The sequence below is a fragment of the Pezoporus occidentalis genome, unplaced genomic scaffold (genome assembly GCF_034315485.1).
Source record: "Pezoporus occidentalis ecotype Australia unplaced genomic scaffold, CSIRO_AGI_Poc_V1 ctg123, whole genome shotgun sequence".
In the NCBI taxonomy this organism is placed as follows: Eukaryota; Metazoa; Chordata; class Aves; order Psittaciformes; family Psittacidae; genus Pezoporus; species Pezoporus occidentalis.
Genome location: NW_026913027.1, coordinates 1,616,696 through 1,640,270, shown reverse-complemented (window position 1 = coordinate 1,640,270; position 23,575 = coordinate 1,616,696). Strand labels below are relative to the sequence as shown.

The window sequence follows — 23,575 nt, the reverse complement described above, 5'->3', positions numbered from 1 at the left end:
AAAAAAGGCCAGTGCTGGCAAACCTGTTAAGCACTAGCTGCTTTGCTTTAATTCCCTATGACTTATGAGCAAAGGCTGAGAAACAAGTATAGTACAGCCCAAGCTGTACTGAGAAGCATAGCTGGTAGGCATCACACATCTTCTGCACTTAGAAGACTGACGTCTGGTGGATGATTTCTCAATTCCTGTATGCAGCTGGTTAGGAGAAGTCTATAAATTTCAGAATAAACCCCAGCATTGTCACACAATCTTTCAGCCATGGCTGTTCTTAAGAACCACACCTTATTTAGGTCAAACTTATAACTTTATTAGTATGGACCTTTATTACGTACAAGTGTGGACAAGGGGGAATGGCTTTAAATCGACAGAGGGGAGACTGAGATTAGGTATTAATAAGAAATTATTTACTATGAGGGTGCTGAGGCACTGGCACAGGGTGCCCAGAGAAGCTGTGGCTGCCCCATCCCTGGCAGTGTTCAAGGCCAGGTTGGATGGGGCTTGGAGCAACCTGGTCTAGTGGAAGGTGTCCCTGCCCGTGGCAGGGGTTGGAACTGGATGAACTGTAAGATCCCGTCCAACCCAAAGCAGTCTGGGATTCTATGATTCTATGGTCTTGTCCCATAGCCAGTGGCAGTGTCTGTGTGACTTTGCAGGGCCCCGCAGCCGCAGACCCCCCATGACCAGGCCACCAGGAGCTCCCTTCCCGTTGCGCAGCCCCGTGTTTTAACACCTGTTAAGTCTTTACAGGCCGTAATTGCGGGGACAACGGGTGAGAGTCAGGAGAGCGCTGGGATTGGCACGCTGCAGACCAGACCCGGTTGAAGAAGATGGTGCGAAACAGGGGGTCATGGTGAGGAAGAAGAAGGGCTCGTTGCGAGCTGATGCCTTCGAGGCAAGGTCCCGGGGCTGAGGCTGCGGACCGCGGGATGGCCCCTGCCGCCCTGCACTTCCCGGCTGCTGCCACCGATCGCCGCTTTCCACCCGCGAGCGGGACCCGCCGCGGAGCCCCCCACACCGCCAGGGGGCGCTGCTCTCTGCTCGCCGCCTAGCGGGGCCGGGGAGGCTGCCGGGAGCCGCCATCTTCTCGGCGTGCGCCGGTTCCGAGCGGCTCCCGCGGCCGGTGCCGGCAGGACGGGACGGGACGGGACGGGACGGGACGGGACGGGACAGGACGTGGCGCGGTGAGTTGTCAGGCGAGCGCGGCCGTGGCGGTCGGTACCGCGGAACGGCGGGCGGGACGGGCTCCCCGGCTGTCCGCTCGGGCGGCTCCCGCTGCCCCGCGCAGCTCGGTGCGGCTCCCCGCGCTGGGCAGGGGGCTCGGTCCCTCCGCGGTGCCCGGGGCCGTCCTGCCCCTGATGGTGCTGGGATCCCCGGCGTGCCGCTGCCCAGGCCTTAGCCTCTCCCAGGTGCGGGGTGTCACCAGGCGGGGGAGGCGTTGCCGTGGGAGCCGGCGCGCCCCCTGCCCGGGTCGCTGCGAGCGCAGCGTTGGGTGCGGTGTGCCCTTTCCCAAGTCAGAGGTTGATTTGCTGTGCTCGTACGCGGTTTCGTGGTCGTCTTTGTTTCTTTTGGTGTATTTGAGTACTGTCGTTTCCTCTCGCCCATGCTTGCTTGCTTTTCCCTTGCCTACATCCTTCGCTTTCTAGAATGCCCTTTCTGCTTCTTGTTCATGAAAATGCAGTTTTGCTCAGGTTTTCTACGGTAAGAATTCAGGAGTTATTAAGAATTCTGCAGGAATAACTTCACTCAGATTTATTTCTTCAGCTGTAATTCAAAGTTCAGTTCAAGCAGTTCTCTTGTGCAGAATGGCTATGTACTTACGCTGATGTATTTCTCTTTTAACAGTTGGTGTTTCTGCAGTACCCTTTCTGATGCTTGTTTTCCTGATGGAAGCCCTATAAATGCATGCAAGAAGTATTTATAGTCTTGATAACATCTGTCCTGTTCAATTGTCATTGACCTGTGTTTGCTAAAAAGTATAAATTGGTTCTCGGAACTGTTTTCAGGTACTTTTGCAGAACTGCTTTCATTGTCCCTTCATTGCTACAATCTTAACACTGTGATTTTAGTGCTTCATATAGCTAAGGAAGAGTTTGTTTCTTAAAAGAACAGTTAGAAACTGCAAGATCTCACAACAGACCAATTTAGAAGAAAAAGCAAACAACTGGGGGGAAAAACAACTTTTGTGTCAAATACTTCTTGAAAATTTAGTACCTTAACAGAGGGCAGTAGAATATATATTAACTCAGTCTGCTGTTTGTTTGTCAAGAAATATATCGGCGCATAACAGAGAAGACGACAGTGAAGTATTCCTTCTAAGAAATCAGGGTTTTCTGTGATGGATTTGTTGCTTAAGCTTTTACTTGGATGTTTTTCATTTTCTTAAGTGCTTCATTTTTCTATCTACTTGATGGCTTTACAGTTTTCTTTGCAGCCCTTTAAACACCCAGCTACTTCTTGCCATAGAAAACTTGGTACCTACAGCATTGGCCAAGAAGGCAAAGGAACAAGTTAATGATTGTTCTCTACCTCCTCTGACCTTGCCGTTTGTAACCATAAGCAAAAGTGAAAGAGTTCTGCTGAGGGTGGTTGTTTGCTTGTGGAATTTTTTTGGCTGCTCCAACTGATATGAGGCAGACTTGCATTTGTTACCAGAAGAGGAAGAATATGTGTGTTCATATCTTAGTTTTTGAAGTATGAAGATGGATTTCATTTCAGGCCTCTGTGTACCTGTGATAGTTGTGCTGTGTCTGCCGCCATCCTCCCAGGGTGGGTGAGACGGCTGCAGGGAGCTGGAGAGTTTCAGAAAATCCTATTAATAACCAGATGCAGAATTTCCTGGGAGAGAGAAGAGAAACCTGGATCATTGAATCTTATTCTGTCTGCAGTTAGTCCTCCTTTTTGCTGCCCTCTAGTTTTTAACTACAGGATTTTGTTTCGCCCTCTTGGGATCTGCTGGAGTTTCCCCAGTCTTACTGTCCCTTGCTAGTTTCAGTAAAACATCTGAATTTCAGGAATTCCCTGACCTTTAAGCTCTTCAGCTTTAGAATGTATTTTCATTTGGATTTCTTGGCCAAGGGTCAGAATTAAATGTTTCTTTTAATCCCAATTTTGGCATTCTGCCTTCATAAACAATGCTGAAAGTTACGTGAAAAAGAGGATTTTTAACCTTTGCTTTTTCTACCAACAAGAATGTAAATGCTGGGATTTGTTCTAAGGATTGGTGGGAAATAGAGATGAAACCAGTATCTGCTTTGATTAATCTTTACTGAACTTGGTCTGATTGGATACTAAATTCTTAGGGAAAAACTATTGTAAGTACCTGTTGCATTTGTTTTTTTGTTTATTTCAGGAGTTAACAGCTTACAGTCCTTGCTGTTTTTTGTTTTTCATACCATGGGGTCTGTCTAATCCAAAATATTTTGAACACGATGTTTGGAAGTCAAAGCCCAGAAATAACAAGGTTTTTGAACATGAAAAACAAGTAGATGTGTGTGAAGGTTGAAAGTATGTTAAGGCTGAAGCAGGTGTGGCTTAATGCTGCAAAGCTTGAATTGAATGGCACTCTATCACATAAAAGGCAGAATGAAGCTGCATTTACCTTGCAGTTTGCTGTCCTTCCCCTTTTATGTTTTGGGAAGCTGCTTGTTAAATAGAAAAGCAAGCAGGGTGTTTTCAATAGGTGCAACTTTCATGTTTCACTTTGGGTACAATATTAGAATAAATGCCCAAGTCATTCAGATTTCCTGAGAAAATTACAACGTAGGTAGATAAGAGATTTCCAAGTTTACAAGATGAGTTGTGTGTGTATATGTGTAAATACATATATACAAACCTCATTGTTTAATGGCAAAACATTCTTGCTAGTGACAGCGGAAAGTATTGTGATGCTGCTTGTGCATCAAGCTGCAGTTAAGTGAATGTGAATAGTAAACTAAGTGGCACTGCGTGGTCAGGAGCTTTAGCTGGGTGGAAATGAATGCCATTGACAGTGGGTGAGGCAGGAGGTGATGGGCTCTCTGCACCTCTGTGATTCTACAGGTTTTCTTTAGAATCCTGAAGATTCAGCAGTTTTGCTGTGACATTAATTATGTTGCTGTACCCAAAATTCCATATACTCATGTCTCCTTGGTGAAAGATGCCCTCTTTTCCCACTTTTTTCTTCAATTACAGGCTTAAATTAATCGTAAAAGGGTGTAACACTAAAAGCTGGAGCAGAGTTCATGCTTAGCAAAGGAGATGCATCCCAGAGTACTGCAGGTTTTGCTACGCATTTTTTACTACTGGCTATTTTACTTAATGTATCCCCACTGTCCGGATAATTTTTTGTTTCTTAACCAAAAGAACAATAACTCAGCTTTTAGGGATTACATGTCTATAGTGAGACATTTTATAACCACAGAATTAAACTTTATTTACTTACTTTGTTTAGCTCATTTGTGTCATAGTTGATGAAAGTAGCTTGTAATTTGTGCTTTTAGGCGGGTAGGAACTGCATAGATTGCATAGCCCCCAAACATATTGGTAGACTTTCATGGATAGAAGTATGCTTCAGGTTGTGTTAAATGTAACTTTCAAGCTGTTTTCAGTTAAAGGGAAGAGTTCTGGAAGTTTAGTCTCAGGTACTTGAGGAAGAGCTTGAAGCTAAATCAAATTGCTGTTAATAATACAGCAATTAATGAATTAAATGTTCTAAAGTTAAAGAATTATAAAAAAGCATTGATTTTTTTGTATCACTTGAATTGTATGCTTAACATGTAAGTGCATAAGAGAAAATGAAGACTCTTTTGGGAAACTGATCGCCCTCCCCCATGGTAGTGTTGTAGTACCGAATTTCAAATGTATTCCCGCAGTGAGTTATGTAAGAGGCCTGTTATAAGAGGGTAACAGTAGAATAATTCAGCAAATTATTGGAAGGGGATATGGCAAATGTATGGAAAAACTAATAGCCTGATTTTCTAAACAGGTGGGGGGAAGCCATAAATACAAAAATTATTCTTTCCTTCTGATTTGCCTGAAAGAATACTTAGAGAATCTCAATAGGCTTAAATGGCACAGTTCAAGCGACCTTGTAATTAAAAATTGGTAGCTAAATCATGCACAGACTTCTGAACGATTTACAGGAGTACAGTGTCTTTCATGACAAATATTTCATTATATTCCCAGTTACGCCATAAATAAAACATTTGTCCTACTGGAACTGCCAGAGAAACTTAAGACCGCCAGGATTGCTCCTTCCTTTTTTATAGTTTTGTTTTGTTTTGTTTTGGTGGGGGTTATTTGGAGTCTTGTGCTCTTGGTGTTTTTTCTCCTAATGTCTGCTTTTACCTTTAGTCTCTCTTTCCATCTTGTTCTCAGTGTCTGAGATTTGGTAGCTTTTTTTGTGTGTTGGTTTTGGAGGAGGTTTTGGTGGTATTTTCTGGGGGGTTGGTTCCCTCCCAGCACCTTATTTTTAGGTACTGTCATCTGTAGGCAGTCTATTTCAGTGGCAGCAGCTGTCAGAACCAGGCATTTGCTTTAGATAGGTTTTCCTGAATCCGAATTAAAAACGCCAACATCTCTTTCCACACTTTGCTTTGTACTAAACACCTGGCAGGCTGTGGTACAGCTAAAATGGTGTTCTCCGGACCTTTAGCCCTTCTCTTCAATTGCTTTGGTTAACACTGATCTATATATTCATTAATGGCTCTAATTGATTATGTTTTATGATTGACTTTGGACATCTCTGTAGGACCACGTACATGGTCCTGTCAGCATGCCAGCTATAGCAGCTGGTATTTACTCCTTCTTTCTCACACATACAGCTAAAGTTCTGATAAATGAATACATTTATCTTGCAAGTTCACAAAACTGATTTTTTTTCTTTGCCCTTGGCAGATCCAGATTTGTCCCACTCTTGTCTACTGAGAACACTTCCATTAATCTCTTCTCCTTGTTTATTGCTGTATTCCATGCCTGTATGACTTCTTCCTGAAAAAAAAATAAAATATGAAAATAGTTCTCAAAATGGTATATTTTGATTGGCGTGGTTGTATTTATTTCTAACATGAAAAGTGTAAAAGTCTATGTGACTTTTAGGAGGATCTAATAGCCTACTGTAACCTTGAGCAGACTTCTGTGATGGTAAACCCTGATGGAAAGCTAAGTAGGACCTGTTTGAAAAACAGGTGAATGAAGCCGAGATGAATTTATGTAAACTTTGGCACTGAATCAGGAGTCATTGTGTAAATATAGACCTTCTTTACAACCTCCCCCCTAACTCCCGAACCTCTAAGCAGGATTTTTTTTAAATGGCTACTGATAATTAGATATAAATATGCTGAGGTTTGTGAACGCTGTTCAAATAAATTCTGTGTTTCTTGTGGTTTTATTCTTTATAAGTACACTTTCAGTTAGCAGCACACACCTCCCTTGATCTAATTGCAGCTGAGCCAGCGCAAAAGTGACATGTGCATAATGTGTGTGTCAGCTGGTACAGTATGTCCTGTTTGATACTTACTTGGTGCACTACTCACATTTCAAAACTCAGCCTACGATAAACACTAACATTGCTCTGTAGTCAGCATGTCAAGCAGTAGAAGCTTCATGATTATGTACTCTTTGGTCAGAAATATGAGGTTGTGCAAGTACATTTTTGATTTGGAGGTTACTGCCGTGCCTGTTGCGTGGAAGAATTAAAAATAACTCCTTAAAATCTGCTTCAGGGTTAAGGATGGAAATAATCATCTCTAATAAAACATACTTTGAAAGAGAAAAGCGGGTTCTATGCTTTTCCTTTAAAGCATTTCAGATCTAGGTAATGTGATGATGTCATATTTCTGCATAAAATCATACCTGCAGATATTTTAAAGCTGAACTGAACGTGTTTGGCTTGCAAAACCACAGTGTACAATTTTGCATTTTGAGTTAACATTTTTTGCTATAATTTCTTGTCTTTTTCTTCTGAAACCCAATCAATAGACTAAGTAAATTTGCACTTTAGCTTGGTTGTGGGAGGTGTCTTGTGAGAAATACCCTCAGATGTTTAAAAGCAGGATTAAACTTAGCTCAGACTCTGGAAGTCTTTCAGGCTAAAACAGGCTTTGTTTACTCCCTGAATATATAAGAAGGTATTTAATGCTTCAGTAATGGTTAAAAAAAAAAGTCTCCTGGGTTTTGTAAGTGAAGATGAACTTTAACATTTCTGGACCTTCTACTTTTAATTCATACATGATTAATTAAATCAATGCAGGAAGGCTTAATTAACTTCTGAATACATAAAGTATACCCTCTGCACTTGGGTTTGCTGCTGGTATGTATTGTAGAGTCTTGTGTACGTGTCGTAGTTGGTTGCTTTTTACGAGTTTATGTTTCTCAGCCATAAATCATTCAAAAATTTACCTTTGGTTAATTTTCTCCTGCAGTTAGTGTTTGTCTGAGTGCTGTTATGGTGCAGGATGTTGTTCATCCAACTAACCGGAGTTAAATGCCTGTTAAATGTTAAAATACCTGTGTGGAAATGCTATTCCTAAGTTAGTTTTAATTTTACTCTTTGAACGGTTGATCTTAACAGCTTGAAATACAAATAATTGACGTCGCGTTTATAGTACTAACGTATTTAAAACAGTACTTGCACAGGTGAGGAATTCCCTTAATGCTTAATAGCTATGCTAATGTCTCTTTCTCTCAGATAAAATGATACTGAGGTGTAAACCAACTATGTTTAGAGGGGCTGTCATAAGGAAGGGGCTTCATAATGTGGACGGAGCTTTGTTAAAGCTAGTGGATACCAGTGAGGGGTTTGTTCTGCTGCTGTCATTGCTGTGTTTAGACGTGGTTTTGAGAGGCTTCTACCATCATGGTTAAATTTTTCTGCTCCAAAATATGAAGAATAAATAATGCGATTGATAGTTTTAAGCAGTTACTTCATATTAAAGCATTGATCAGTGGTAGTTGGACCTTCTGTCAGCACTTACTGCCCTTCTGGCATGTGCTTTTTGTGCTGTTTTGATTGTGAGGATGGAGATAGGTTGCTTACGTCCAGAAAATCCAAATGTGGCAAATATTTTGATTATCACTATGTTGAGGGCCTAATTTATTTTTCATTCACCATGTTAATAGAAGGAGTATCGAAATATTCACAGCACTGTAGAAAAAACTGTTTGAAGGAATAAAGTTGCTAATCTGTGTGTGAGTGATGAATGCATTATCACAGAATCATAGAACCGCTTGGGTTGGAAGGGACCTTAAAGATTTTAATTTTAGTTTTATCCTAATGCTTATTTCCAATTATATTTTCCTCAATTTTTAAAACTTCCAGTGCAGGACATGGGGATATTTGGGTTTTTATCTGCTTCAACTACTGCTGTCCTACCTGGCCGAAAGGCATTATCCTACGATTTTCATTGCAGTTGAGGGTAGTACAGACACTGAATTTTAGGTAGTTCTGTTAGAATATTTTTGCCTGGCATTCACAGTTAATTAGAAGTAATCAGTGAAACTGAGAAAGAATATTACTGTAATGCATTCATTACTGTAGTGGATTCATGTTATAATTAAGTTTTTATTTATGTGTGTATGCCCCTGGTATGTATTAATCTATTTTTTATTCTCTATGCATGTGATACAGCAGTATCAGACTTCTTTTCTTTTTAAGAATGGCAGATTTTAAGATGAGTTCTGATAACTGAGCACTTAAATGGTGCTTAGAACATGCAGGTAGGTAGTTCATTAGAAGTGGGGGCATAATTCTGTCTCCTAACTGTTTTTTAAATTCATATATCATAGTCATCACTGTGATATGTGGTCACCCCATATGGCATAAGGAACCAAAAAGCACAAACCAAGGGTGATCTTTGTGTGTGTAATAAGTTCTTGAGATCTGTCAGGCTTTATCCCTAATTTCACTAAGGACAGGGAGGGCAAATTAAAGCGACTGAGTAGATAATCTCTTATTTGCCGCGGTTATTTTGTATGCAACAGATCAAAGAGGGATGTGGAAGATCTGTTCTGATTTTAAACTAAAAAAAAGTTAATATAGAAAAATGTAAATAGGTTGAATTGTTTTTTCACTGTTTCTGAACTCCAAAAGAAAATAGACGTGAAGATATACAGCTATTCACTGATAGCATATGCATTTTTTGTTTTTCAAGGTACATTTTAATAAGGAGTCTCTAAAGGATGTGAGGTGGGCCTTGTTTGATGCCTTGTAAAAGTCTTTTAGGCATGAGACAAGAAAATTAGCATGCAGCTAACAGTATTTGAGTAATGCAAATGATTTTATGAATGCAGTGTAGGGTAATGGTGATAGATCCATAGTTCACTTGAGATCGTTACAGAAACACTCATAGAGGATGTAAAATAAGGTTTTAAAATGAAATAAAGATGAACTTTGAAACTTGTTACAAAAAATTACTGGTTTCAGTATACTCTACATATATTAAAAAATACATGAATTGTGAAAGCTTTCATATTACTACATGTAATTACTGATTATGGGGAGTTTTGCCCTTCAAAGTTAAAACAAGCATATAGGTCAGATTTGTAGGTCAGTCAGTGTAATTTATTCAGAAGCTATTTCTGAACCTGCTAGGCTGAACCAGCAAGCCACAGTATAATTCCTAGTGTCATTACATTAGTCACAAACTGACTTACAGGGGAATTTAGCCTGGTATCCATGATCACATGAAGTAAGCATGCTGAGTCTCTAACGTCATCTTTTCTCAGTGTGTTTACAGGTTAATTATCTTTGTCATCTTGCAAAGGATGCAGCAATCCTGCAATGCACAGTCACTTTAATTTTACCTCCCCCTTCTGAACTTTGGAAAAGGTTTTGTCCTTCCTGTAGAAGCTAAATTTGGTGTTGTATAAGCGATTATTAGAATTGTAACATCTGCATTGACCTCACAGAAAGTATGATCACTATTAATGTAGGAGTTGGGGAAGGAATGTGTTGAGGAAGCTACATTTTTGCCTGATGGCCTACCTTGTAAAGGTGAGGAATGGAGAAAAATACATTTCAGGATCCGTATAGACAATGGAGAAGTACACTTGTTCAAACACATCTTCAGTTCTTGCTTCTGTGGATTTCTTTTTGCTAATTGCTGAATTATTACAGCTTTATGCTAAGAAGTCCATTTGGGCAGTCTCAGAATAAATAAAGGAGTAAGTTTGAGATGCGTGTCACTAGTAGCCTGTGTTTTACCCAGGACTTTGTAAATCAATAATATCACTGCACTTGTCAGGACAAGAGATGAATTTTTACTGCTCTGTTAGGATGAAGGCTATGACTGTCGGTGATTCTTGCACAGGATCTGTGGGAACCAAGTTGTTGTTTGCTTTCACCCTTGCAAAAGAAGGGGCTTGTTCAAGTGCTCTTAGCAGCCCTCTGTTGCAGAAGGGCGCAGGCAAGACTTGCAGTTGGTTTTCACCCTGGAAAAGTACAGGCAGGAATAGGAATGTGGGGCAGGAAATAAGGGGAATGATGTTCCTTCAGAGAAGGAAGGGAAGAGCAGCTGAGGTGATGGCAGACGTGGAGGAGCTTTTGATAGCATAGGCACGGGCAGGAAAGTGGAAGCAGTGTGCTGGGTACGATCACTTTTGCTGGGTAGTCCAAGACACCGATCTTAAAAGGAGAGCACAGCACTTTGGTAAAATGCCCCAGTGAAACATCTGATAAGTTTATTACTTGAGATATTTTGCTAAAAGGCTGTACAAGATGACAGAAGTCCAAAAGTAGCTACTTTTTTGATGGTGGTTTTACCAGTCCATCTGTAATGGGCATGGTGGTCATGGCCTTCATATGGAGAAAAGCAAAGGCAGTTGTGTTTCAGAACTGAGCTGTAAAATCCTGCAAGTGTGGTCTGGTTTAGATCAGTATTTTAACTTCTGTCACTTCTTATTTCAGTTTCAAAAGCCTTCTGGCAGGTTTTGCCCAGAGCTTTTGTTAATTTTTTTTTTTTATTTCATTCTTGCAGTGTTTGTTTATTAAGAAGTAGAACGTGCTTTTAAAGCTATAAACGTATAAACCTGTGTTTTCCAGGTAAATCTGTATTGGCCTGTAAAACTTCATGATCTTCTTCCCTTTATGGATTTTTCTGTTTGTAATTTTCTGGTGTTTGCCTCTGTGTGGCCAAGGAGGTGGGCAAGGGTGAGATGGGAGGGAAGAGGAATTATTTTTAAACATAAAGGATGGGTAGTTTAATCTAGCAGATTTCCAAGCTTGCATATGGGAATGATCCATTCTTCTGTGAAATTAAAATGTTTATCCTTTGTTTAGGAAATCTGGAAGGAGAGCCGTACTTGTGAAGAGATGACATGTAAAGTCGTAGATAAATCGGAAGCTTGTGCTGCTCCAGACACTGACAGTGATGAGGAATGGGCACAGGAACACTACCGACTGGGAAGTTTTGTTGCATTTCCTCTTGGCTGTCCAGTTTCAGCAACAGCACTGGCACGAGCTGGCTTTGTTTATACTGGAGAAGGTGACAAAGTAAAGTGCTTCAGTTGCCATACAACTGTGGAAGGATGGGAGCCTGGGGATTCTGCAGTTCAGAGACACAAAAAGCTCTCCCCAGATTGCAAATTTATTACTGAATCTACTTTTTTGGAAACTAATGTGCATCCTCTCGCGCAGAACTACCAGCATAGAACTGAAAATGGTTCCAGCAATTCAGCTCTCCTATGTGCTCTGGATGACACATCTGATGTGGAGGCAGATTACCTTTTGAGGACTAGACAGGTTGTGGATATGTCAGATAACGTCTATCCTAAAATCCCCGCTATGTGCAGCGAAGAGACACGATTAAAGTCTTTCCACAACTGGCCCCTCAATGGCCAGTTGACACCAAAGGAATTGGCTAATGCTGGATTCTATTATACAGGTGTTGGTGATAAAGTGGCATGTTTTTGTTGTGGTGGAAAACTGACAAACTGGGAACCTGGTGACAGAGCATGGTCAGAACACCAGAGGCATTTCCCCAAATGCCTTTATGTCCTGGGCCGGAATGTTGGGAATGTTCCAGGTGAATCTGTTCTTGCTGAGACTGGGAGAAGTGGTCTGAACAATGCCCAGTATCCAAGGAATCCATCTATGGCAAAATATGGAAAGCGTTTACAAACGTTTTTAACTTGGGTATATCCTATTGACAAGGAGCAGCTTGCTGAAGCTGGGTTCTATAGTATAGGTAAGCCAAGCCTTAGAGTGGCTGATGTCTTTTACAAAGAAATTCTATACAAGTGTATTGTTACGGAAAAAATAAGCATTTTTTTTATTCTAATATGCAGTGATTTGCTAGAATTTCTTTACCTTGTAAACTGCTTTTCAAAATTCTTGTTTAAAATAACATACATTATATTGTGGTTTTAATAGAAAAGTAGAAATTTGGTCATAAATTTATCTTCAACAGTAAAACAGCAAAGTATGTTTTTCTTGTCTGCTGTCTAACTTTGGTCTGCAGAGTGGGTGTGTGGGCTGTACAGAAGCCTATAAACAAGACAGTCCAGGTTGTGTGCCATTGTATTTAGCTGACATGTTTGAGCTATCACAGCATTCAGACACCCCAAACTGGCAAGTACCGATACTACCTGCTGTAAAAGCTTTATGATGACAGTGACTCCGGTAGAAGAGCTTTTACTGTATGAGTGCAAAGTGTTACTCCTATTAGATTATCTGGGATAATTTCTTGCTCTCATCTTAATTGACTTCTCTCTCAGTAGCTCTCAGAAGAATTGTTTCAATCTGATTCAGTTTATTTTACTTGTGGCCATAAATAAAAGCTTTGATATATTCTTGTATGGTTGAAATATGGGCAATATTTATACCCAATAGAACTGTGTTTGTAAATTTCTTGGATTCCTAAAACTGCCTGCTTCTCACAGCCAAGTGATACCTGTATTGTGGAGGAATACTAAATGAGCACCAGCTTACCTCATCCAGTGGCTGTTCAAGTGACTTCTGTGAAAACTCTGCTTCCTGTGGCCTAAGAATGATTTAGCTCTGTAGGAAAAATCTATCTATACCTCGTCTCTTTTCAATAAGCACAATATCTGTGCAGTTTCTGGCACAGGCTTTGACTGCAGTAGGCACAGTGCTAGAACAGAGTGTGGTTTCTCCTAACACCTCCTCAGTCAGTTCTGCTACTTCTGCATGGAGCCTGTTAATCTTAGTAGTGAAACAGAGGACACCAAAAAGGCACATAAACATCCTTGATTCTTTGTGATAGACTTCATGGCATGTTTAGCAGTAGATTGAGATATTCGTAATCGATTATTTTTAGCTTTTGCTTTCTACCTGTGTAATTACTTGCTAAAATAAAATTCAGGAATATTACAGGCTCAAGCCTCTCCTGGACATTTGTTTCAAACCATACATTGTGTGTCACCCTTTAAAGTGGAGTTCTGTTTAGTTGCAATTGCTAATCAATAAAATCGGTATCCTTTTTTTCTTAATAAAGGAACATTTTGGTTAAAAACTTGCTGTTATGCCTACTAGAAGTACGTAACTTCATTCTTGGGTGTTTCCTCAGGTAATGGTGATCATGTTCTGTGTTTCCACTGTGGTGGAGGATTGCAGGAATGGAAGGAGAATGAAGACCCATGGGAACAGCATGCCAAATGGTTTCCTGGGTAAGGTATTTTTATTGTTTTCTCGTTGCGTTCCTGAGTCTTATTTACAGTATATTATGTTCTAATGACAGAGCACACTAATGAAGGCTTTGGAAGGTTGACTGTGGCTTAAACATGGTTCAGAGTTAGGAAAGTAATTTTAATTTTCTTAGTTGCCCTCCTCCACTTCTTTCTCCTTCATTCTTGTCATGTAGGCACCAAAGACTATCAGTTACCTTCCATGGTTTATGTTTTTCCTTTCCAATAAGTAGAAAAGATTTTAAGGCATTTTTTGCATGGTGTCCTTATTTTTGTTGTTCCATCTGTTCTACCTTCTGTAGTCCTGCTATTACATGTATAAACATGAACATATGCCTTAATGTTATACTGGGGGCCTCAAAAGAGGACATTAACCTAATGCTGTCTTTGAAAGGTAAGAGAGAGTTCTCAAAGCAGGTGGGAAAGAACTAAATCTTGAGAGGTTGAGGGCAGACTAACTCATTAGAGGTAATGGTAATCAGTCTGAAAGGCTGTCTTGAGTACTACCTTCTGAGTAGCTTCTAGGTCAGTGTGCTTGTCAGCTTGTTTGTAGGAATTCCTAAAGGGAAGAGATTTCTGTGTCTGAACTTAACTGATGTCTCAGCCTGCAGAATCATGAAGCTTTATTAACATGTATCTGATTTCCCCCCCACCCCACTCTATTATCCAAGCACTACATTCTAACTGTTATTTAATAGCTTCATAAATGCCAAAGTTTGTAACTTAGGTTAGGATAAAAAATGACTGAACTTCTGTCATGGTGCAGGCAGACCTGAAGAAGTCAGTAGTGGTGTTCAATTCAAAACACACTTCATCATTTTAAAGGGTTGACAATTCCCAGCCCAGAGGTTGTTTTTAGAAAGAGTGCCAATTTTGTCTAAAATGTGTCTTGAGGAAAGGAGGAATAGTACATGACTCATTGTTTCTTACAGGTGGGTAAAAGCTGTCCAAGTACAAAGACTTAGTTACTTGTATAACGTTGATAAAACATGTCTTTTGCGCATTCACTGACAGATTTGTCTTCTGTGGTGAAAGGCTCGCTGGAAGTTAGTATTTATGCATTAGCTGATCCTTTTTTCAATAGTGGTACAGGCAGCTTTTCATTATTAGTCTCAAGCACTTGAAAGACATGCTGTTCAAGCTTTTGGCTTGGTGCAGTGAATGGATAAGATGCAATTTCCTTCTATGATTCACTCTTACATGGTCTGGATTTTGTTTTAGGTTGCTTAAATGATGTCAGGTTTGGTTACTTTCAGATCATTAACTGTCTTACACAGAGCATTTGTTTGCACATCAGCTTCAGTGGCAGTGTATCAGTCTCACAGCATGCTGTCTGTATCCATGGACTGCTGAAGATGAAGTAACTGATGAAGGCAGAGAACTAATGTTGAGGAGTTACAGCATCCCCTAAATCTTCTGGTAGGGAACAGCTCTGCCCAGTGGCTAGGACTGGTTGGGAAATAGTGAAAGAAGGTGCATAAGGCACCTGTCTGACCAGTGACTGCATTTCTTTTATTGCAGAAGACTAAAAGAACCAACATTAAATGACATTTCTGATGTTGACTAAACATTTAGATTTCAAAAGCAACCATTGTGTATGATACAGGAAAGGTATCAAAGCTTTCCAAAGTGATGTAGTCAGATTTTGTTTGCTTTTCATGCAGTTTTATTATAACTATTTTTTTTTTCATTTATAGGTGCAGATTTGTGAGAAAGGAAAAGGGGATAGAATTTATAAATAACGTTCACTTAAGAGATGGATGTAGGGATTCAACAGTAAGTGTCTTGCTTATTAATCATTTATCCTTTTGTTAAAAGAGAAAACAACATAATTTTAATATGAAGTTATTGTTACTATCTGTATCATTTAATCCTCCTGCTGCTGCTTTCATTACCAGAAAGTAAAAGACATCAAAATATGTTTTGATTTTGTTATTCAGAGTTTATAGATCTCTCAGTTCTTAGCTAGGTTGTGGGTCATAGGTAGGGGACCTAGTATATGGAGTCCTGGACAAGTGCCATTGGTTCGATAGCCTGGGTACCTAAGGTGCACAGTGCGTAATTTCCTTATTCAAGTGTAGTAGATATTTTTTCTTTCCTTGTTGGTAGAGCATTGTTAAACTTGTATGCAGTCACTAGAAAGTGAAACTGATGTCATTTATAGTTCTTCCATATACCAAGAATCATGTACATGTAATTATAGCAAGGATGGATTAAAATGAAAATGTAAAATAGACTTAACAGCATTAATTGCAGTTGTTCAGATTTAGTTATGTTAGTCAATAAAATAACTGAGGTCAAATAGCTACTTTCTGTCTTGTAACTGTGTATGTTTTCTACTTTCTTCAGAATTGTAATTTTGTCTGTTTATATTTCACTTCTAGACAGAAGCTGCTGAAGGGACAGTACTTCCTACAGGTATCTGATACCCCCCACATCCCCTCACTCCATTTTGGACTATCTATATTTGCATGTAAAGAAAATGGTTACTTTTAAAAATACCCTTATAACATTTTTAAATTAATTAAAGCATGACAGACAAATTGTTGGAGGACCCTCTTCCATTGCTTCTGAACAGTTGTGGAATGAATTTTCTTCTTTTAGGTGAAATCTAATTGTAGCTGAATAAATAAAGATTGTAAACCATGAAAGTAGTATGCATAGGATGTAGTCGTCTTCTTATAGCTAGTAAGTGTGCATCAAGTATTGAGTCAGTAGTCCTGGGGAATGAATGGTGAAGAATACTGAACTGCTACAATCATCACTGCTTTTTGCAAGGCAGGAAGAGTTGGCCTGTTAAATGGCAAGGACTAGGTAGCTGAGAAAGCTTAAGTAGCTTTTATGGTATTGCGCATTCCTGCAATGTTTTTCACAAATACCAAGCAATAAAAAGACAAGACAGTTAAAGGGGTGGTAGGAAGACAGTCAAGCAGCTTCATCCCAGGGAATGATAGCTGTTGCAAATAACAGCAGTCATACAAAACCTGGTTTAGAAATCTCTCACACACTGCTCACTTATGAGAGTGAAAGTTAGGTAAAAAATTTTGCTCAAGAGGTTTATTTTTGGACATTAAAAAAAACCAAACCTGAACAAAGAGGGTGTTAAAATATCTCAGCATAGCAGCATTTATAAATATAATCTATAAAATAAGTAGTATTAATACCTCAAAGTGTATACGATGTAAATAATAGTCTGGTGTGCTTCTGGAAAAGGTTATTCATGCTGACTGAAAAGCCAAAATTACTGTGAAAATGACATTTAAAAATGAAAGGAGGAATAACTTTAGATGGTGGGACTGTGGTGGCAGAATGAAACCAGCACAGCAGCATACTGTCAAATATTCAGTATACTCAAAATGAAAAAGATTTTAGTAGGGCATTATTTATTTTCCAGTATAAAATTTTGTGTGGGACAGAAGCATTTGCCTTCTTGGATGATAAGAAAAAGTGTACTTCTAGATGGTGTTTCTTTTCTATTATCTGTGTTCCAGCAATGCTGGGACTTGCAAGTAACGCTCTGAAAGCCACTGTGGTACAGTGCAAGTAGACCAAACCCAAGAGTTCTAACTCGGGAGACTGTAGTGTAAGATGAGCATATGGGTGAACTCCTAGGGAGGGAAAAGACCATCTGGTTGGCATGAAAGACAGATATCTTACCAGCCTACTCTTTTAATAATATTTTTCATGGATATTATGGGAGAAAACTCACAATGGAGATGGGTGTTATTTCTGTGGCTGGCTGTGCAGATCTTTCCCCAAGTGGCAGGGGAAGGCGTTTGAAGTTTGTGCTTTCAAATGGGGCACACTGGAATAATAAAGAGCTCATGTAAAATGCAAAATTGATTCTTTCTGTATTACACTTTTACAAGCTTTTGAAGTATGGGCATTTTGAAAATGGAGGCAGGAAGGGAAATAACATCCTCATTCTTTTAATTCTTTTTTTTTGAAAAAATAAATTAAATTACTTAACCAGTATTAATGAGCTCTTCCTGCAGCTTCTGTTCAAGTTTGGGGAAAGCTGTCAATGGGAAGTCTGTGAAAAGAATGGTTCCTGATTGAAATACGTGTATCTAAATTTAATAGAGATTTCAAGCTCTTGCAAATAAATACAGATAGCTGAACTCCCTGCTGGCATTGGCCTGGGAGACGTAATGAGATGGGGGAAAGGAGAAGCAGAGGATTCCATGCTGTAGCTTGGTTTCCTATCTCTTGTAATTTATTTTTTTTTCTTTTTTAAAGGTGTGACCTTTAAATCAGACAAAGAAAACCTTGTCCTTGTGTGTAAAGCAAAAAAGAGAGATTCGGCCATGTTCTTTTTATGTTTTTAATTTCCATAGATCTCAGCACGGAAGAGAAGCTAAGACGCTTGCAGGAAGAAAAGCTCTGTAAAATCTGTATGGCTAAAGACATATCAGTCGTCCTCATTCCCTGTGGCCACCTCATTGCCTGTAAGGAGTGTGCCGAAGCACTTGATAAATGCCCTCTGTGTCGTGCAAATATAATGAAAAAACAGGAAATTTTTATGTATTAGTAAAAAACACAGCACTGTGGATTAATGTTTCCTGGTTTATTTGCTTTAATTAGGTGTCATGTAATGCAAACAATGCATTACGATTTCAGCCTGTAATCACATGGCTGTGCATTGAGAATTTCCTGCTGTCAAACTTTACATATCTTTTAACAGTTTAAAAATTGTTTTCCTTAAGTGAATTTTGAATATTGGAAAACAAATGTATATATTCTGTAATTTGAATTCATAAATCTGATTTGGGAAATCCTAAGGCATGCAAAGCTGTATTTATGTAGTCATTCCTTTGCTTCACTTTGGTAGGACTCGTTAATGACTGAAGCTCATGCAAATACTTGTATACAGAGTCTGGCCCTATGTAACAATTGTAAATAAGTGAATTAAAATATTATTATATACATGTGTATTATAGCTGAGATTTTAACTTCTCAAAGATGTTTTGTATGATTGAAAATTTTTATTCCTGTAACTTTGGTTGGGACATAATTCAGAGAATATATGTAAAGCTGCTGCTGCAGCGTATCACCTTCTGCTCTCTGCTACTACTGTGTAAGTTTGTCTCTCCATTTTTTTGGGGGGGGGGGGGGCTTTGATGTATAAATTGGCTGGTTTTTACAAAAACCCTTCTAGATATGTGTACATCAGTTTCATTCCTTAAAAGAGGACTCAAGAGAAACGAAGGAGATTTTACCTACATTGTGCCCTTCGTGAAGGAGCCGTCTCAATCCTGTCCCTTACCCAAAAACGCTTCATTTTTTAGGGACTATTTTAGTGAGAGTCACCTCAAAATATTTAATAAACTATTTCTTACTGGACTGATCCTCAATTTTCTAATTAACAAAATATCACAGCTTTGTATTTAATTTCACCTGGTTTGCCATCACTCTGCTTAATTATGTGACTGTTTTATTTTGTGGAGCTACTAGTATGTTCTGTGTATGTGTTTTTTATCTTTGAGTCCTACACACACAGATTCAGAATATAGACTATGCAGAATGTATTTTTTTCAGATGATGCAAGTTTCACATTTAATGTGTACAGAAATTTACTGTCTACTTTTTCTATTTTTTTACATGAGTACTGTGGCTATGTGCTGGTGGAATGTTATGAATAGTTAAAAGTGCAACCCACTTTCTCCTTGATCAGCAGATTTGATTCTCGCATGCAGAAAAATAATAGCAACAGAAGGTTGCTTTCTATTGCTTTTTTTCTTTTTGTAACTCAACTGTTACTAATTTAACACGAGTGTTATTAAGGATAACAAATATATTTTAATTGGAGAGGGAATAAAATCTATTGTTTATATAAATTCATTGTATAAATGCATTGATTATAAAATTAAAGTATGTTAATTTTGCTCTTTTATTTGGTAAGAGATTACAGTTTGGTTCTTAGGTTTACATGATGACTCAAAATTCATGAATTCCCCACAGAAAGGTTGTGTTTTCCTGTTTGTGCCTTTCTGCAGAGTTCATTCATTCAGGTAACTCATGCATATAGGGATTTTTCAGGACAGACATGGACTGACAATTCCCACAGGCTTATTTATGGCTCGTGTGTGCACTCACAGAGAGGGTTTCTGTACTCTTCAAGGGAATAAAGGGGAGTGGATTGGGAGTATTTGCCTATGAGCCAGTGTATCTTGCCTGAAATAGCTTGTTCAGTTAACGCTGCAAACCGTTTTACTGGCTTGTACTGCAAACTTTTTTACTGGCTTGCCTCAGCAGATGGTTTGTTACCTAACCTTGACCCAAGTCATGTGAGAGAGACAATCTAGATGAGCTGCATCCAACTCGGAGGCTGCAGGACTTGGCGTGCAGCTCAGCAAAGCCCTGTGTGGGAAAGAGATTGACCAAATTGTGCTTAGAACTAAGAGTAAAATTAGTACAGAAAAGTAAAACCTAGTTACAAAACTAAATCCTGGTAAGGAGAGGGTTCTGGGTGTAAATACCGTATGGGAACTGTCCAAGAAAAGCAGTAGGTCACAAATAGTACTTCCTGAGCTGAAATGGAAGCAAGCACACTGTCCAAATAATGTGCAAGCGAATAGCATAAATGCTTCATGTTAGAGCTTGTTACCTTTTAAAAAGATACTGTATCCCTTACTGTAACTTCTTGATAAATACTTTAAAAGATCCATTTAAACTGTAATCACTTGGGAAGATTAAAGGGTTAAAAGCCCATTAGATGACAGAATAACTGCCCTGCAGGTTTAGGTTTTTAAAATGCCACTAATCAGGGTTCTATTCAGATTAAATGTGAAAAAAATAATTAGCACAGTCGTCAAATTTTAACAGCTTGAATTGAGAAGATTTTTTTTTAAATTACTTTGATTTTCAGTATCTTAAAGAAACAGAAGAAATTCCATGGATGCTGATACTGGGCTGAGTTCTTAGACAGAAACGAAGGATGCAAGTAAATGAGGTAGAAGTACAAGTGCTTCGAAAAGGAGGTTTGTAGCAGGACAGAGATGCTTTGGGAGCTCATTTTTACAAAAGAGTTACTTGGAATGAAGAGCTATGGATTATATTCAGGTGTCAGTATTCAGTAACTTCCTTCTAGTAGCTTCTAGAAGGTAAAATCTGTACTCCTAATTTGACTTGCAATAACAGAACTATTTGCTGCTCTAGATATGTGGGAGGCTTATGGGGGTTTTAGTAATGCGCTCTTGGAACTGTTTAGAAAATGCCTGATTTAGGGTCAGAGGCTAAAATAAGGAAAACTCATAGATTAATTTTTTTTTTGTTATGTATTTGGCTTTTTCTCACTGCCTTACAGTAAAAGATTTTCATGATAATTTATTCTTTTTCAATTATTTGCACACTACTTTTATCATTGTCTGGCTAGTTTTGACTGTGGCATTCCCATGTTTACATTAGCTGTATGTGCAGCCTTAAGCTACAGGACAAATAGTTTGTCAAAGTTTTCAAGGTATTGCTATTAACTGGAGACATGGGTGTTTAAAGTTAGCTTTGATGTTTGATTTTATTGAAGCTAACAAAAAATGAAATCCAATGGTTTCTTAGAATTGAATTAGAACTGGGTGGGAGGTCAATGCAGACACTTCCAGCATATGATGTGTAAGGCCTACCTGAAGGAAAGGTCAGCTCTTCATGCAGCAAAGTAGGAGCTGGAGATGTTTCTGGCTCTTGCAGCGTTTCCCCGTGGCGGTGTGAACAGTGAGCTGTTCTTTGTTAACCTCACTTTGTGCAGGACTGATTCCTGGCAGCAGGAAGGCAAGATGCTGAGGAGCAGGCTGGAGAATCACTTGCACTGCTGTCCCCTCAGCTCTTCATGGCCTTTCAGGTGCAGCATGGCCAGATCGGCCTGAGCTCTTGAGCCTGCTCTGTGAAGGGTGGTTGAAGGTTGTCTTCTCCATGTGGTCAAATGGGAAGGGCCAGTCTGGTGAGATCAACCTTATTCCTCATGGAACTGAAGTATGAGTGAATATTCTCCCTCTCACTGTTTTTGTGTGTTTTACACATGCCAGTTTTATGGAATAGCTTAGAAATTTATCAAGAAAACCTTTCCTGCCCCATGCCCCTGCTGTGGCTTTGCACTGACTCAGGTTATCGACAGTATCTTGCCATCTTTTCCAGTGCTTTGAGAGATGTGCTGATGCTGCCATACAACAATTAGCTGCTGTAATTATAATGGGGCTTTCTGTGAGGAGGTAAATGAGCTGTGGTAATACAGAACCTTTGCTGAAATTCAGATTTTATCTTTAATGTTTTTTCTTAACCAGGAATTCCGATTAAGCAACACTGACGTCAACGTGACAGTAAAACTGCAAGCATTAATTCAGAGCACATGGCTCTGTGACTAACTTCTCAAAAGAACTTGCTTTTTCCTAGAACAGAGAAGAATGCAGTATATATTCAGCTGTCAATGGCTTGGATAAACAAAATCCCAAGGGAAATCTGGGGTAAAAATGGCATTATTACATTGTATGTAATATTTCAAGGTAGGTGAAGACAACTTGCTTTCCTTTGGATACTTATTAATTTATAGTTTTATATGTAGTTTTTCTGGACAGCTATTGATGGCTGAGAGAAAATGCTTGGTAGGTTGATGATGGCTGGAAATGTATTGGAGAGATACTTGAATTAGGGGTTTGCTCTTAGAGTGAAAAATGGCGTTTACTATCAAAAACTGAAAAACACTTTTGCAGAGTTCCCCTGTGAAAACATGTAGGAGAATCATTACAGTAAGTGCTAAAAAGCCAAGTTTAGCAGAAATGCACATGGTCACCTGCAAGTTTTGGAGAATTAATAGCTTCAAAAATTACTAAAAGAGTATTTAAATTTATTAATGTTAAGTCTTTTTGATCTTACAAAATTAGATCTTGCTGTAAAACTCTTGACACAATTTCTCATAGGTAGCTTGTGCATGTGAAATGATGAGAGCCATCACTTAAGCCAAACAGTTAATCTGAATACAAGCTTTTCAAAAGTGGATGTCAACCCACAGTAGTCTTTCAACTCTTGTGTAACAGCGAGAGGTTCCTGAGCCTCAGATTGACTTTACCTCCGTTTCCTGCAAAACAAACCCGTGTGACGGTGCTGAAGTCAGGATGGGAGCACTGTTGGTCGGGTAGGAGCCACCACAAAAGTAACTGTTGCTTCAGGTGTCTCTTTCGGTGTTCTCCAAAACAGAACGTACCAAAAGTAACATGAATTCGACTCCTACCTCTGAATCACAATTTAGCCCGTCTATAACTTCATTAGCAGTTGATTTGTAAAAGCTTGATCAGAAGTTGCAGGTTTCTGTAAGGAAGAGGCATGTTCCAGGTTGGAAGCATCACCTCTGCTGGGCTCACAGCTGGAACCACTGGTACAGGGCATGGGGCTGGAAATCCCTGTCCTTGGCGCTTACAATGAGCATCCCAGGAGTGCCCTCTGCCATGTGGGGAAACCCTCTGTTCACAGCTGCTGGTGTTGAGGCTTTGCAGGGCCTCTGTACAGTCGTGCTAAAGGAAGTCACACCGTAAAAGAAGTATTTTTATCTTAACAGTTTTGAACATCTGTGCAAGCCACCAACACATCACAAACTGTTGCATTCCTTCCTACTTGTTATGCATCGTGCCACTTAGACAACATCTAAACTGCAAACAATGATAACACTCTGCTTTGCTTTCACCTCTCACTGTGTCAGAAAGCGGCAAGAGTAGCCTTGAACCCCAGACATGATTGAAAGGAGAGGGCACTTTCAAGAAGCACTGTTGAAAGAAATCTTCAAGTTGGTTGATGATGAAATCTAAACCAAAGGAAACCTTGTTAGGGACATATGTGGGATCTTGGGAATGTGGTAGGTCAGCCCCAGAAAACTATGCAAGCTTGTTACCTGGAAGAGTAATGTGTTCCGTGACCTTATCTGTCTGTCATGTAACAACCCCATTGCATACTCCCACTTTAATCCTCTCAGTTC

At 39.5% G+C, this 23,575-nt stretch overlaps 1 protein-coding gene across 3 annotated transcripts; it reads left to right on the top strand.

Moving 5' to 3' along the window:
• The first annotated feature begins 1,067 nt into the window (after window positions 1–1,067).
• XIAP (X-linked inhibitor of apoptosis) lies at window positions 1,068–18,411 on the top strand. Of its 3 annotated transcripts, none has more exons than XM_062607450.1 (6): window positions 1,068–1,181; window positions 11,255–12,161; window positions 13,503–13,602; window positions 15,318–15,396; window positions 16,005–16,038; window positions 17,958–18,411. In XM_062607450.1, the coding sequence occupies exons 2-6, from the start codon at window positions 11,288–11,290 to the stop codon at window positions 18,149–18,151; spliced, it is 1,281 nt and encodes a 426-aa protein (XP_062463434.1). In that variant the 5' UTR covers window positions 1,068–1,181; window positions 11,255–11,287; the 3' UTR covers window positions 18,152–18,411. The 3 variants fall into 3 exon arrangements, with proteins under 3 accessions (XP_062463434.1, XP_062463435.1, XP_062463436.1); XM_062607451.1 differs by lacking the exon at window positions 1,068–1,181 and adding an exon at window positions 7,039–7,288; XM_062607452.1 differs by lacking the exons at window positions 1,068–1,181; window positions 15,318–15,396; window positions 16,005–16,038 and having other exon boundaries at window positions 17,958–18,156.
• Window positions 18,412–23,575: the final 5,164 nt, after the last annotated feature.

What these genes read in the sequence shown, in the direction of transcription:
- XIAP (XM_062607450.1), top strand. Translation starts at nt 11,288, where the DNA reads ATGACATGTAAAGTCGTAGATAAATCGGAAGCTTGTGCTGCTCCAGAC. An exon ending in ATGGATGTAGGGATTCAACA is followed by an intron (nt 15,397 to 16,004) that starts GTAAGTGTCTTG and finishes TTTCACTTCTAG; the next exon opens with ACAGAAGCTGCTGAAGGGAC. An exon ending in AGGGACAGTACTTCCTACAG is followed by an intron (nt 16,039 to 17,957) that starts GTATCTGATACC and finishes TAATTTCCATAG; the next exon opens with ATCTCAGCACGGAAGAGAAG.